Raw genomic sequence first — 13,488 nt, 5'->3', positions numbered from 1 at the left:
AAAATAAATACTTTAGAATTTTATAGAAAAGTTTTTTTCTAAAATGTTTTAAAATCTATTACACAACATATTTCTCTATAGAAAATATGGTGCCTTCTTTATCAGGTCCTGGAGTCCTCTAATAGTAATAACCCCAATTGTTGGCTCTTTCTAAAGGCTCATCAATTATGATTGACCTAAATCATGATGTATTTGTTTGATCCAAGTAATTCTTTGCCAGCAATAGATCCAGCCAATCCTTTGAAAACCATTATTGTGTTCTAATAATTATGCCCATTCAAATCACAGTATAAACCGAGATCCTTTACTTAAGAATAAGAGTGCTTGCCTCACATGTGTGAGGCACTGGGTTCAATTCTCAACACCACATATAAATAAATGAATAAAATAAAGGTCCATCATCAACAACTAAAAAAAATTGTTTTAAAAAAGAATAATCACACCCAGAACTAACCTGTGGTTTCTTCCTGACCACTCACTTCTGTTCCACTTCTGTAGAACTCAAGCTCAAGAAATGAATTTGACTCTTTATTAGCTATGATATAAAGAAGTTCAAGCTCTACTGAAAGGCCTACATGGCCATGGTGACGTGGCTTTTGATTACCTGTGTTATCTCTTTTCTCATCAGAGTTAATATACTCCAGCTATACTTATCTGATACTCCCTGATCATTCTCTGTAGTTTTATTCCTCTCTCTAGAAATCTCTCTTGTTTTGTCCGTCTGGCCAACATATTTGCATTCTTCAAGTTACTTCTTTAGGAAAACTTTCCCAGCTTTCCCCTCAAAGGAATACATGAGACTTCCACCTTAGGTTATATTCTAACACTTGCTTTGGTGTTTTTGCAGTTTATGCATTTGTCTCCCCTCATTTAATTTTGAGTGCCCTCTCTGAAGGCAAACTGTAGATTTTAAAATTTTTAAGTATTTAGCACGGTACAGTGTATGATGCACTTCATGTCTTTCATGTTTTCAAAATTTACTGTCTGTTCTGTATAAGACACTGTGCTCTGAGTTGGCAATCTAAATCAAGCAAAAAAGGTAGGGTTCCTGTGCTTACTGTCTGAGGGAGAAACTGAAATTAATAAAGTGATAATCTTAATGAATATGTAGTTATATCTTGAAATAAGTGCTTTGAACCACCTCAACTTACACACACACACACACACACACACATACACACACACACACTACACACACACATACCAAAAAAGAAAAAAGAAAAAAAAAACTGACCTAGGCTGAGTAGAGGGGAAGAGAGGTGGTGAAGGAATGCTCCCCTAGAGGAGTAGTGCTTGACCTGCCTCTGAAGGAAAAGTAAGGTAAGATGACACTGGAGGAAAGATAGAGGCCAGAATATGAGGGATCTTTTCAGGGTTATCACAAGAACTTAGTCCTTTATCCTTCAGAGCAATCAACCATTGATGAGTTTTTGTTTTTGTTTTGTTATCGGGTGTTTTATGTTTTTGAGACTGGGGACTTGCTATGTTGTCTAAACTGATCTTGAACTCCTAGACACAAGTGATCCTCCTTTTGCATCCAGCAGCATTGAAGGTTTTAAAGGAGGTGACTGACATTATCAGATTTTGATCTATAGATATGCTAATCCCATCGCTTTGAGAATGGATTAAGAAAACAAATATTTATTGACTAGATTAACAAATTAATGATTGAACTAATGGTTTTAGCTAATTCTTGGGAATTCACTTTATGCTAACCCCATTTAACTGAAATTTGAGTGTCAATAACAAATTCTTGTGTTTCATGGTCTAATTGAAAATATATTAGAAATATGTAGCAATAATAAGCTGGAAATACTAGTTATGAAAAAATGTAGTGATTGAAATGAAATTAGTGACTGGGTTATAGATTGCATACCATGAAATACAAAATAGTGAGGTTGGAACTTACTTGGGGAACTCTTCCAGAAAGTATCTGGAATCAATAAAGAGAGGGGAAACCCAAATTTTTAAAGATATGGAGAGAAGTTTGATAATAAAACCTTTCAAGAAAAGAGAAATTAGATTCTGCAACCTGTACAATCAGAAAAATAAGAAATTATACCCCATTTGATTCAAATGTATGAATTGTCAAGATCATTGTACTGTCATGTGTAACTAATAAAAAAATTTTAAAAAAAGAAATTAGATGTTCTGCAATTTATGATGAGATTAAATCATGATAAACCCATCATAAATTGAAAATATTGTAAGTAGAAATGCATTTAATACACCTGCCCTGCAGAGCATCGTATCTTAGCAACATAGCACTTTGTAGAATACTGGTTGTTTTCCCTTGTGATCACACAGTTGACTAGGAGCTGCAGTTTGCTGCCACTATCCAGCATGGCAAGAGTTTTATGTCACATATTGCAAGCCTAGGAATAGATCAAAATTCAAAATTTGAGGCACAATTTCCCCTGAATATGTACCACTTTTGCATCATGGTCAAGTGGAAAAATCCCAAGTTGAACCATCATATGTCAGAAACAGTCTGTATCAACAAATATTTCTAATAAATATATAGATACAGATGAAACTTCTAAAAAGATTTTTATTCATTGAATCTAATTATGTACATATAATAAAATAAGTGAGTTTCATAAGGTAGTAGGACATAAAATCAATATACAAAAATCAATTGTATTTATATATATAAGCAATGAAATATTCGAAATGAAATTAAATAAGCTTTTCAAAATCACATCAAAAAGAAAAAACTTGGGTTAGGGATGTAGCTCAGTGGTAGAGCACTTGACTTGCCTAGTATGTGTGGGGCTGGGGTTCAATCCCCTATTCCACAAAACGAATGAATGAATGAATGAATGAATGGATAAAATAAAAATTGAACTTAAGCAAAAGACATGGAAAAGCTTATACACTGAAAACTACAAAATTCTCTCATATTCTCCAGTACTAGGGATTGAACCCGAGTGCACTTTACCCCTGAGCTACATCCCCAGAGCTTCTTATTTTCTATTTTGAGACAGGACCTCACTAAGTTGCCCAAGCTAGTCTCAAACTTACAATCCTCTTGAGTTGCTGAAATTACGATTGTGCCCCAACACTGCAAAGTATTATCAACTGAAATTAAAGACAATATAAATAACTAGTTGACATTCTGTTTTTATTGATTCTAAGACACAGTATTAAACTGCCATTTCTCCCCAAATTGATGTACATACAACCCCAATCAAAATTCCAGCCAGCTCTTTTGTGGAAATGGACAAGCTGACCTTAACATTCATAGATGTATGCAAAGGGCCTCAAATAGCCAACACAGTTTTCAAGAAGAGCAAAGAAGTCCTCCAAGGTCAACTAGAACTCAGGAAATGACAACAACCTTTTATGGGCCCTGCAACTCCAGTAAATCACTCAACCTCCAGATTAGGGGATTGAAAGGACAGGAAGCCAGCCAGTGTACATTCTGCAAACAGGAGGGTCATTGGAGAGGTAAATGTTTCTGAAGCTTTCAAAAAAAGCCATGTATGGTCAGCAAAACTCTGACCAATCCTGGCAGGTGATACAACTGGTAAAGGAAGGCAAAAGGAACCAAGAAGCTTCTTACATGTTACCAAAAGTGATCCCTGAAGAGTTTCAGCTGACCCTAAAAGAAGATAAGAAGTCAATTTTGACCAACTTAGTCTTAAACACCTGGCAGGAGAGTATGACTAAAGTCATACAAAGACATTTAAAAGGAAAGACAATGTTTTTTTTTTTTTAAATGTAACTTAAGATATACACTTGTGTCAGCCCTACCAAAGTAAGTAAAGCTGGAGGCTATACTGAGAGGGTTCTTCTGTGGGAGTGCCTAATAATAATCACCACAAAGAACTCTATAGTCACAAGTTTTTCCTAAGTAAATTTGAGTCTGATCTCATAGGCCTACAAATCTTCCTAACCTCCTACATAGATAAATTTGATCTGTTTTTCACTGATATGATTATAAGTTACTATCTTCATTGTTTTCAGAGACTGGCTGAAATACTAATTGCCTTTGTGCTAATTGTTTACAAAAACGTAATGCCTTGCTGCTTTGTTTATTGTTGTTTTAGCAAGATCCCTGCCTTACATATGCCTTGTCCAGTTACCCACCAACTGCAACCATGGCTCTCTGAACTGCCCTGATGCTGAATACCCTTAACTATTTATGCCCATCTGTCACAGAATGAGGACTTCAGTTTACTTCCCCCAACTTTGCCCTCTCTCAGAAAGAAGCAGCTTGGAGATGTCATCGTTCATTTTTCCATACAAATGGAATGTAGAAATTGACAGTGGGAAAATGTAACAGTGGTCCACTTAATGCTTTGAATACAACCATTGCTTCTCTGCCAAAAACAAAACAAAAATAAACAAAGCAAAGAAGGACTTACATGACCCAGTTACTGTAGAGGCTAAAGGTGTACCCCAGTAATAGATTGCTCGCCTGGCATCTGCAAGGCCCTGGGACCAATTCCCAGCATAGCAAAGATAAAAGAAGAAAAAAAAAGGAAAAATGTTACAATAATCAAGGGAGTGTATACTGGTCTAAAGCATAAAGATATACATACAGATGAATTAAATTGGATATAAAGTCCAGAAATCCTTGTATTTGTTGTCAGCTTGTATTTGTTGACATTTTTTAAATGTCAAGGCAATTCAAGGGGAAAAATAATCCTTTCAACAATGGTGCTTAGACAATAAGACATCCATACATAGAAAAGAACTTAAGCCATTACTTTTCACTCTATCCAAAAATCAACTCAAAATGAATCCTATATCTAAATAAGCTAAAACGAACCAAGCTAAAGTGATAAAACTTGTAGGAAATACAGGGTAATATCTTTGGAACCTCATGCTATGCAAAAATTTATTAATGTTAACCAAAAAGTACAATTCACAAAAAAGATCAATGTTATATTTGATTGAAATATAACACTTTTGCTCTTTAAAAGACACAACCAAAAAAATGAAAAACATGCCACCGACTTGGAGAAAATATTTACAAACCACACAATGACTTGGCATTAATCATCTATTACTGTGTAGCAATGACCCAGAACCTTAGCAGTTTAAAGCTGAAATCTGGTTGCAGCTGTTAGCCACAGCTGCTGTCATGTCAAAGCAGGACTAGGACTACAGAATCTTCCAAGGTCACTCACAGGCTTCAGTTCCTTGCAAGTTGTTAGCTAGTTGCACTATTTACTGGAGCTGCTGTAGCAAAGTGGCACAGATTGAATGGCTTAATGCAAATATATATATATATATATATATATATATATATATATATATATATATATATATATATACATACACACACACACACACACACACACATTTTCTCACATTTCCAGAAGGTAGAAGTCCAAAAGCAAGGTACCAGCAAGTTTTTGTTTTTTCCTGAGGCCTTTCTTGCTGGTGAGTAAATGACTGCCTTCTCACCATGTCTTCACATTCTATTTTTCTATGTGCATTCATTACTGGTGTCTCTTGTTCATGTCCAAATTTCTTCTTCTTTTAAGAACATCAGTCAGACTGGATAAAAGTACACTCTAAGTGCCTCATTTTAACTTAACCATCCCTTTTATATACCTTATCTCCAAATTCTGACATACTGGGGGTTAGGGCTTCAACATTTGAAATTTTAGGGGATTCAGCTGAGCCAGAGTCTCCAGCTTCACATGGATCTCTCTGAAGGGCTACTCACAACATGGCAGCTTGGTTCCCCTAGAGTGAGTGATCTAAGAGACAGAACAAATAAGCAAGTGTGAAAGACATAAATCATAGCCTTTTTTCAAACCTAATTTCAGAATGCCATAGTTTGGATCTGAACTATCCCCAAAGGCCCATATAATGAAACCCTTTTTCCTCAACTTGGTGCTTAAAAGTTATGGAAACCTTTAAGAGGTGAGGTTTACTGGGAGCTTTAGGTCACTAGAGATGTGTTCTTGAAGGGGACTGTGGGACACTGGACCCTTCCTCTCTCTTTCTTTCACTTCCCAGCCTCCATTAGCTGAGCAGCTTCCTCTGCCATGTGCTCTCACTATGATATGCTGCCTCATCAAGGCTCAAAAGCCATGGGTCAACTGCCCATGGGCTGACATCTTTAAAATAAATCGTTTCTATTTTTAAGTGAGCCAAAATAAACCTTTCCTCTTTTTAACTTGATTATTGTAGGCATTTGTTACATCAACAGAGAGCTTACAATTATGGTTTAGACCTTTAATGACACCTGAAAAGTTCATGTGGTAGGCAATGCAGAAATGCTCAGAGAAATGTTTAGATTGTGACAAATGTGACCTCATCAGTGAATTAATCCATTTAATGGATTAATAATTTGAATGGACTACTGAGTGGTAACTGTAGGTAAGCGGGCATGGCTGAAGGCAATAGTTCAATGGGGGTGTGCCTTTGAACTATATCTTGTCTCTGCCTCTCTACTCCCCTCCCTTCCATTCCCTCCTTACCTCCCTCTCACCCCTTTGTAGAAGCCATGAGCTGAGCAGCTTTCTCTGAAATACTGTTACCTTTGAGATATCCAGTTGAAGTTTAGGTCCTTGGTGTCCTGAACAAAGAATTGAACGAGACACACAGAAGTAACGGATGTAGTACAGATTTATTGAAGGTGAAGATAACACTCCACTAGGTAGAACAGAGTGGGCTGAGAGAGGCGCTCAAGGACCCAATGTCTTCAAATTCAGGTCTTGTATTCTAAACTGTGGGGCATTCTTGTCCCTATACATACCTGATTGAAGATCTTACCCCATTTTCTCCCATTGGTTATCTTATGATCCCAATTTCCCCACATTGGTTACTTTAGAAAACATTATTAGAATACTGCCCACTTTACTTCCATTGGTCATTTTAAAATTTGAACTCTGGTGAGAGTTGTCATGTGATAAGTCCTCAGTGGAGTTGTGGTAATGGGATTGATTAAAACAGGGACAGAACTCGCCTCCTTGTCCTCTAGCGGCTTCTTTCTAGTACCCCACCTCTACCATCTTGGTGTCCCTGAACTCCTACATAATAATACCTTTCCTCCTTGAGGTTCTGCCTCACTTTGGGCCCAGAGCAATGGAGTCAGCTGACCATGTGCTGAGACCACTGAAACCATGAGCCCAAACCATAAGCCTTTTATTCTCTAAGTTGTTTTTGTCAGGTATTTTGGTCACAGTGACCAAAGGCTGACTAACACACACAAGTAATATAATATTCTATTCTATGTTATCAGTAACAGACTAATTCTGGAATAAAGTAGTAACATTCTACACATTGATACGACTAGCCTCTTGAAATCTTGGAGAACATCTTGTTATCTGTCTACCACAAATCTGTATACATAATACATGGAGACTACTATAATTTGATAATAAAGAGACAAGTGAATTAAAATGGGCAAAATGCTTCAATAAACATTTCACTAAAGGAAATACACAAATGGCCAGTTAGCATATAAAAAGATGTCAACAACACTTAAGGAATGAAAATTGAATTAACAATGAGATACTACTACATACCCATAATAAAAAAAAAAAAAAATAGTGCCAAATGTTGACAAAGATACAGAGAAACTGGAACTCTCAACCAGTGGAAATGTAAAATGGTATAGCCACTTTAAAAAAACAATATGGCCATTTCTTAAAAATTAAACCTAAACTTATCATATGACCAACTGCCAGGTATCTTTTCAAGGAAAATAAAAATATCCAGATAAAAAGTTGTATATTAATATGGAAACAGTATTAATTATTCATAATATCTGGAAACCTCCAAATGCCCATCAACTAGTACATGAATGAACAATGTGGTACATTCCTATAATGGAATATTATTCATCAATATAAAAGGAACAAACCACTAATACATGCTACACCAGGAATGCTTTCTCTATTTTAAACTCTTTTCCTAATGTTAAGAGTAATCCAGCTTAAAGACCTATACATGGGCACAGGTCTGTAATCCCAGAGAACTGGAAGTCTGAGCCAAGAGAATTGAAAGTTTGAAGGCAGCCTCAACAACTTAGAGATACCCTGTCTGAAAATTAAAAAAAAAAAAATCCAAAGGTTGGGGATATAGCTCGGTGGTAAAATGTCCTCAGTACAAAAAGGAAAAAAAATCCAGTCAAATTTTCTTTGACTCCAAGGGCAACTGGCACCTATAAGTATCCCAGCAAGAGACTAACTGATATGATTTCTCTGGAAACTTCCTCTTCACAACTTAAAAAGGGGATTTTACTCAATTCGCTATACTTATTTTAATGTTTCTTTCAGCACTATTCAATCAGTAGTGGCCCAACTAAGATTCCAAAATTACCTCAGGGTTAGGGATGTAGCTTGATGGTAGAGCTGTACACTTAAAAAGTGTGAGGTCTTGAGTTTGATTCCCCAACACTGCAGCAACAATTACTTCTCTTCCCCATTCTTCTCATTGACTCAAAAATTCCATTCCCTAACCTATGTGTGAATAGCCTGCAAATTAACAAGACCTGAAGAGTTAGCACAAAGCATTCTACAGATAAGAAGCCATTTCTTTGAAATTTCCTCACACAGGGAGGAAAAATATTTATCTTTTTTTATATTTTATTGATTCTTTTTAGTTATGTAAAACATTAGGATACATTTTTGACATATCACAAAAGCATGGCATATAATTTGCTCTAATTCTGTCCCCAGCACTTCAACAACCCCTACTTTCCCCTACTCTCCTCCTTCTACTGATTTTTCTGCTATTTATAACTTCTGTGTGTGTGTGTGTGTGTGTATTTTGAGAGATATTAAGTGAAAATTAATGTCTGATTAATTTAGTGCTTAATGCTCAAAGCATAGTAATAATTTTTAAAAATTCTTGAAACTGATGCAAGGGTAGTATTTGTTTTTGAAAGTGCATGTATGTGTAGTTCTATTCCTGTGCATTGAACTTTTGCCCCAGTCTTTAAATAGAGGTATATATTAAGAATATGTATTCTGAGAGTCTTGTAGAATGCTAAGAATGGAGAACAAGCTGATACAGGCTATTGTTGATTGAGTTGAAAGAATAAAAGTCAATACCCCTTTCCTACCTGAAACCTGACAGATTCCCTGTAGTAATAGCCACTAGATACTGACTTTGTGTGAGTCGCCCCGAGCTTCGTGATTTCATGTAATCTTTGCAATAACATTAAGAGGTTTGTAATGCCACCATCCCTAGTGTATAGGTGAAAACATTGAAGCTTGGAGAGACATGACATCAGGTGCGTCCTCCATTCTCAAACAAGATTAGTTTTAACCCGGTGTGGGGGCACACGCCTCATCCCAGCGGCTTGGGAGGCTGAGGCAGGAGAAGTGCACGTTCAGACTAGTTCAGAAACTTAACCAGGCCCTAAGCAATTTAGCAAGTCCCTGCCTCAAAAATTATAATAATAATAAAAAGGGCTAGGATGTGGCTCAGTGGTTAAGTATCCCTGGGTTCAATCCTTGGTACCAAAAAAAAAAAAAAGATAAGGATTAGATTTAACTGTTCATACAGATTAGGGTGGGTCTTCCCATTGTAAGATTAAAGAGTTTCAGTTTTCTTTGTAAACACCGCACCGCCAGAAGAAGCCTCCTCAGGCAAGGGTGAAGTGGGATTAACAGTGGGCGTGGCTTTACAAGATTTTCTTAAGGGTTGGGTCTGGACCGCTGCTAGGCCGTAAAGAACTCAACAGGTCGTGAAGTGTCGTGGCGCGGAAGCTTTGCTTCACGGCAGTCCCGGCCAGCGAGCCAGGGTGCGCTCGCAGCTTCCGACTTCTTTTCTCCACATGTGTGGTGCTTTCGTAGTTCTGCCCAGTAATTCTTACTGTTAGCGTGGTGCAGCTACGTCGAAGAACAGAGTGGCAGCGTAGCTGATGGAGTTTGCCGTTGAAGCTGAAGAGACTTCGGGAGGAGTTCTCCAGAGGGTAGCTGAGGGGGTGCGCCTGAGTCCCGAGTCCGGTAGGGAGGGAGTCAGGGTCTTAGCAGGGATGGAGGAGGCCAGTGGTGGAGAGAAGGGGAAAGGATTTACAGGAAGGAAGAAGACAGAGAATGCAAAAGAAGGAAGTGGGCAAAAAGCAGAGGAGATGCGAATGGACTTAACAATTGTAAAGCAAGAAGTCGTGGACTGGTCGGATATAGAAGGCGGCTTGTTGAATGGCCAGTGGGTAAAGCAGGAGGTGGAGGATGGACCTGAGGTGAAGGATGAGAAAACTGGCATATTAGAGGTGAAGCAGGAAGTGGATAATAGTAGTTTGGTGGTAAAAGAAGAGAAGGTGGATGAACTAGGGGTAAAGGAAGAGAAGGTGAAGGTGAAGGAAGAAGTAATGGACTGGCCAGAAGTGAAGGAAGAGAAGGAGGATTACTTGGAGATAAAACAGGAGATATTTGTTGGTCAGGATATAAAAGAGGAGGAGATGATGGATGGAGCCTGTGTAAAAGAAGAGAAGGATTTCATGAAGAAAGAAATGATGGAAGACACAAAAGTAAAAGAAGAGCCTGAGATCAATCCTCCATTGGGCTGCAAGAGGAAACTGGCCATGTCAAGGTAGGGCAGGGAGAAATTCCCCTGGGTGATTAAAGCTGTGGAGTCCTCTGTTTAGTGATGGGACCCACACTAACAGTAGGTGAAATGTGAAAAATAGGCACAAATTTGAGTCCCTTGACTCAGAGTGATGTTGTGCAGAAAGGGTTAGAGAAGGGAAGGGTATTTTGAGATAACAAATTCAGTGAAAATATGTGAAGTGGTAATGATCAGGAAGTACTGGTCAAGTTAGGAAGCGAAAGTTCTGGAAACCAGAAGACACCTTGGGATCAGTATCTAACTTTTATATACTTTAGACCCAGTAGTCTTTTGAAACAGGATATAGATGAGAGAAAGTCTTATAAAACCAACATTGACAAGGTGGATTGAATTAAAATTTAACAAAAATGCTCTTGAAGCCAAATGTAAAACTTGTGTATGGGTACTTTGAATATTGCTTTTCTTTTTAGTGTGTGATCATGTGACAACATAGAAAATCAAATTGTGGTCCAGATTCTTGGGACTATTACTATCTAGAACATGGGTGAATCATACAGAAGTAGCAGTAATTTGATTGTCAGTATTCCAAGATCCTAGAAGAGGGTTGAGGACAGATGATGGTTAATAGTATTTCTAGATAATTTTGATGCTCATTCTCAGTTAGATGTAGAGCTGTGAGAAAAATAAATTACTAATACTCTCTTTAAATATGGCTGGCTTTTATGCTATTTTTTTTTTCTGGTGTGTATACTTTTAAAATATCAGAGAGCATAGCTCAGACTTCTAGATACAGTCACACAGTTTTTACCAGATTACCCAGAATACAAGTCACAAATAACAGTGAATGATCTCATTTCCTGATAAAAGTACAGAAAAAATGTCTGATTTAAAAAAATTAATGTTTTCTTAGCAATAACATTTACTACATTGTAAATGTAGTCATTTGGAGATGATTTCATAGAGAAATTTCAGTATTTGACAGCTGTTAAATATTTTATCAAACTTGCTTGCACATACTTTATTCACTGTGACTACCTACCTAAATTGTGACAAGTCATTGAATCAGCAAAATTTATAAATAGATAAGTAGAATTAATTTTTGATAATGTTATGTGTGGGCTTTTGTAGGTGTGAAACTTGTGGTACAGAAGAAGCAAAGTACAGATGTCCACGTTGTATGCGATACTCCTGCAGGTATATGTGTGTATGTATGTAACTTTTTACCTTATTACCTTCTCCAAAATATAAATTTTTGTTTCTTTGTTTCTTCAGTTTGCCCTGTGTAAAGAAACACAAAGCAGAACTGACCTGTAATGGAGTTCGAAATAAAACTGCTTTTGTTTCAATACAACAGTTTACTGAAATGAATCTCCTAAGTGGTAAGCCATCTTATACATAGTTCCTGGATATTGTTATATGTTCCTGGATATTGGTGTATGTCACTTGTTTATTTTTCTATCCTGAAATTTTTAGATTACCGATTCTTAGAAGATGTGGCAAGAACAGCAGACCATATTTCTAGAGATGTTTTCTTGAAAAGACCAATAAGCAATAAACACGTAAGTATTCTTCTAACTCCTTATAGGAGTTAACTTAACAATTCCTTCCAATCAATAAAGACCTGCATCAGGAACAAAGTTGGTGTGTTTGGGAATTGGCAGAGTGACTAAATCATAGTGAGGAAGAGAATGTTGAACATGAGGTTAGAGAAAGGGGTAAAGGTTCCCAAGTGAATTCAAAATAAAAAATAGAAACCATAGAAGGGTTTTGAACACGTTTACTTTTTGAAAGATCACTCGTGCTGCTATGTGCACTTAAGGGTTAAGAGTGGGAGAATGGAAGCAGGGAGACCATTTATAAAGTTATGTGGTATCCACATGAGAGATGATGGTGGCTTGGGTCATGATGTTAGAATTAATTAGGAGGTGATTAGACTCTAGTTTTGATTGAAGAGCTGAGAGGATTTTCTGTTAGAACACACTTAATTTTCTTTTTTTGTTGTTGTTTTTAATTTTTATTATTGGTTGTTCAAAACATTACATAGTTCTTGACATATCATATTTCATACATTTGATTCAAGTGGGTTATGAACTCCCATTTTTACCCCGTATACAGATTGCAGAATCACATCGGTTACACAACCACGTCTTTACATATTGCCATATTAGTGTCTGTTGTATTCTGCTACCTTTCCTATCCTCTACTATTCCCCCTCCCCTCCCCTCCCATCTTCTCTCTCTACCCCATCTACTGTAATTCATTTCTCCCCCTTGTTTTTTCGAACACACTTAATTTTCATGCTTGCATCCCTTTTTCATTCCTTAAGCACGATACAAAACTAAGGCTTTCATATTTGAAATATTTTGCAACTGGTATCTCAGAAATTTTTGATATTTTGATTAAGACACAGATTTATGTTCAATTTTTAGAGGCCATTTTACTATTGAAGTTGCAAAATTTAAATACCCTTTTATTTGTTTTTATTTTTATGTGGTGCTGGGGTTAAAAACCGTACTTTATTGGTATTATAGGTACATATAATACATTACACATGTCAGAAATAAAATTAACATGCATCAACTCATTTTTCCTCAAGCTTAATTAAGCATAATTAAAATTCTACTTAAAGAGAAATTACTTTTTATTGTAAAATACAGCATGCATGTAAAAATGTTAATAAAATGGAAATATAATGTAATGGTTAATTATATCGTGAATACCTGTATAATTACTACCCAGATCTAGAATTAGAACGTTACCAGCTTCACAGAAATTCTCTGCCACCCTCTTATGCCTTACCCTAATCTGTTGTCTTTTCTGCATAGTTTCTGTCTTGTTACAGTACCATAGTTTATCCATTCTCTTGTTCTTGACTTTGGGTAGTCTGTAATAAACAACAACAAAAAAAGCTACTTTTAATATTTTTATGTGTTGTGTTTATGTATTGTGGTATGGTAGAAACAGTGCTACTCTTCACACTTCTGATGTGCTTTGTGTATGCAC

The 13,488-nt window shown here is 36.7% G+C and overlaps 1 protein-coding gene across 2 annotated transcripts in view; it reads left to right on the top strand.

Annotated features, from left to right (window-relative positions):
* The first annotated feature begins 9,707 nt into the window (after window positions 1-9,707).
* The window catches only part of Znhit6 (zinc finger HIT-type containing 6), a 69,405-nt gene continuing 65,624 nt past the window's right edge, over window positions 9,708-13,488 (top strand). Inside the window, exons 1-4 of one of the 2 annotated variants that reach the window (XM_027935260.2) lie at window positions 9,708-10,509; window positions 11,614-11,679; window positions 11,758-11,864; window positions 11,959-12,044. In XM_027935260.2, coding sequence (XP_027791061.1) covers window positions 9,839-10,509; window positions 11,614-11,679; window positions 11,758-11,864; window positions 11,959-12,044 — 930 coding nt within the window. In that variant the 5' untranslated portion in view covers window positions 9,708-9,838. The remainder of the gene's footprint in view (window positions 10,510-11,613; window positions 11,680-11,757; window positions 11,865-11,958; window positions 12,045-13,488) is intronic. The other variant, XM_027935261.2, reaches the window with a different exon arrangement.

Source organism: Marmota flaviventris, chromosome 10 (assembly GCF_047511675.1).
Source record: "Marmota flaviventris isolate mMarFla1 chromosome 10, mMarFla1.hap1, whole genome shotgun sequence".
Lineage (NCBI taxonomy): Eukaryota > Metazoa > Chordata > Mammalia > Rodentia > Sciuridae > Marmota > Marmota flaviventris.
Note: the sequence above shows the minus strand (reverse complement) of the source record. Positions and strands in the feature narration are given on the sequence as shown.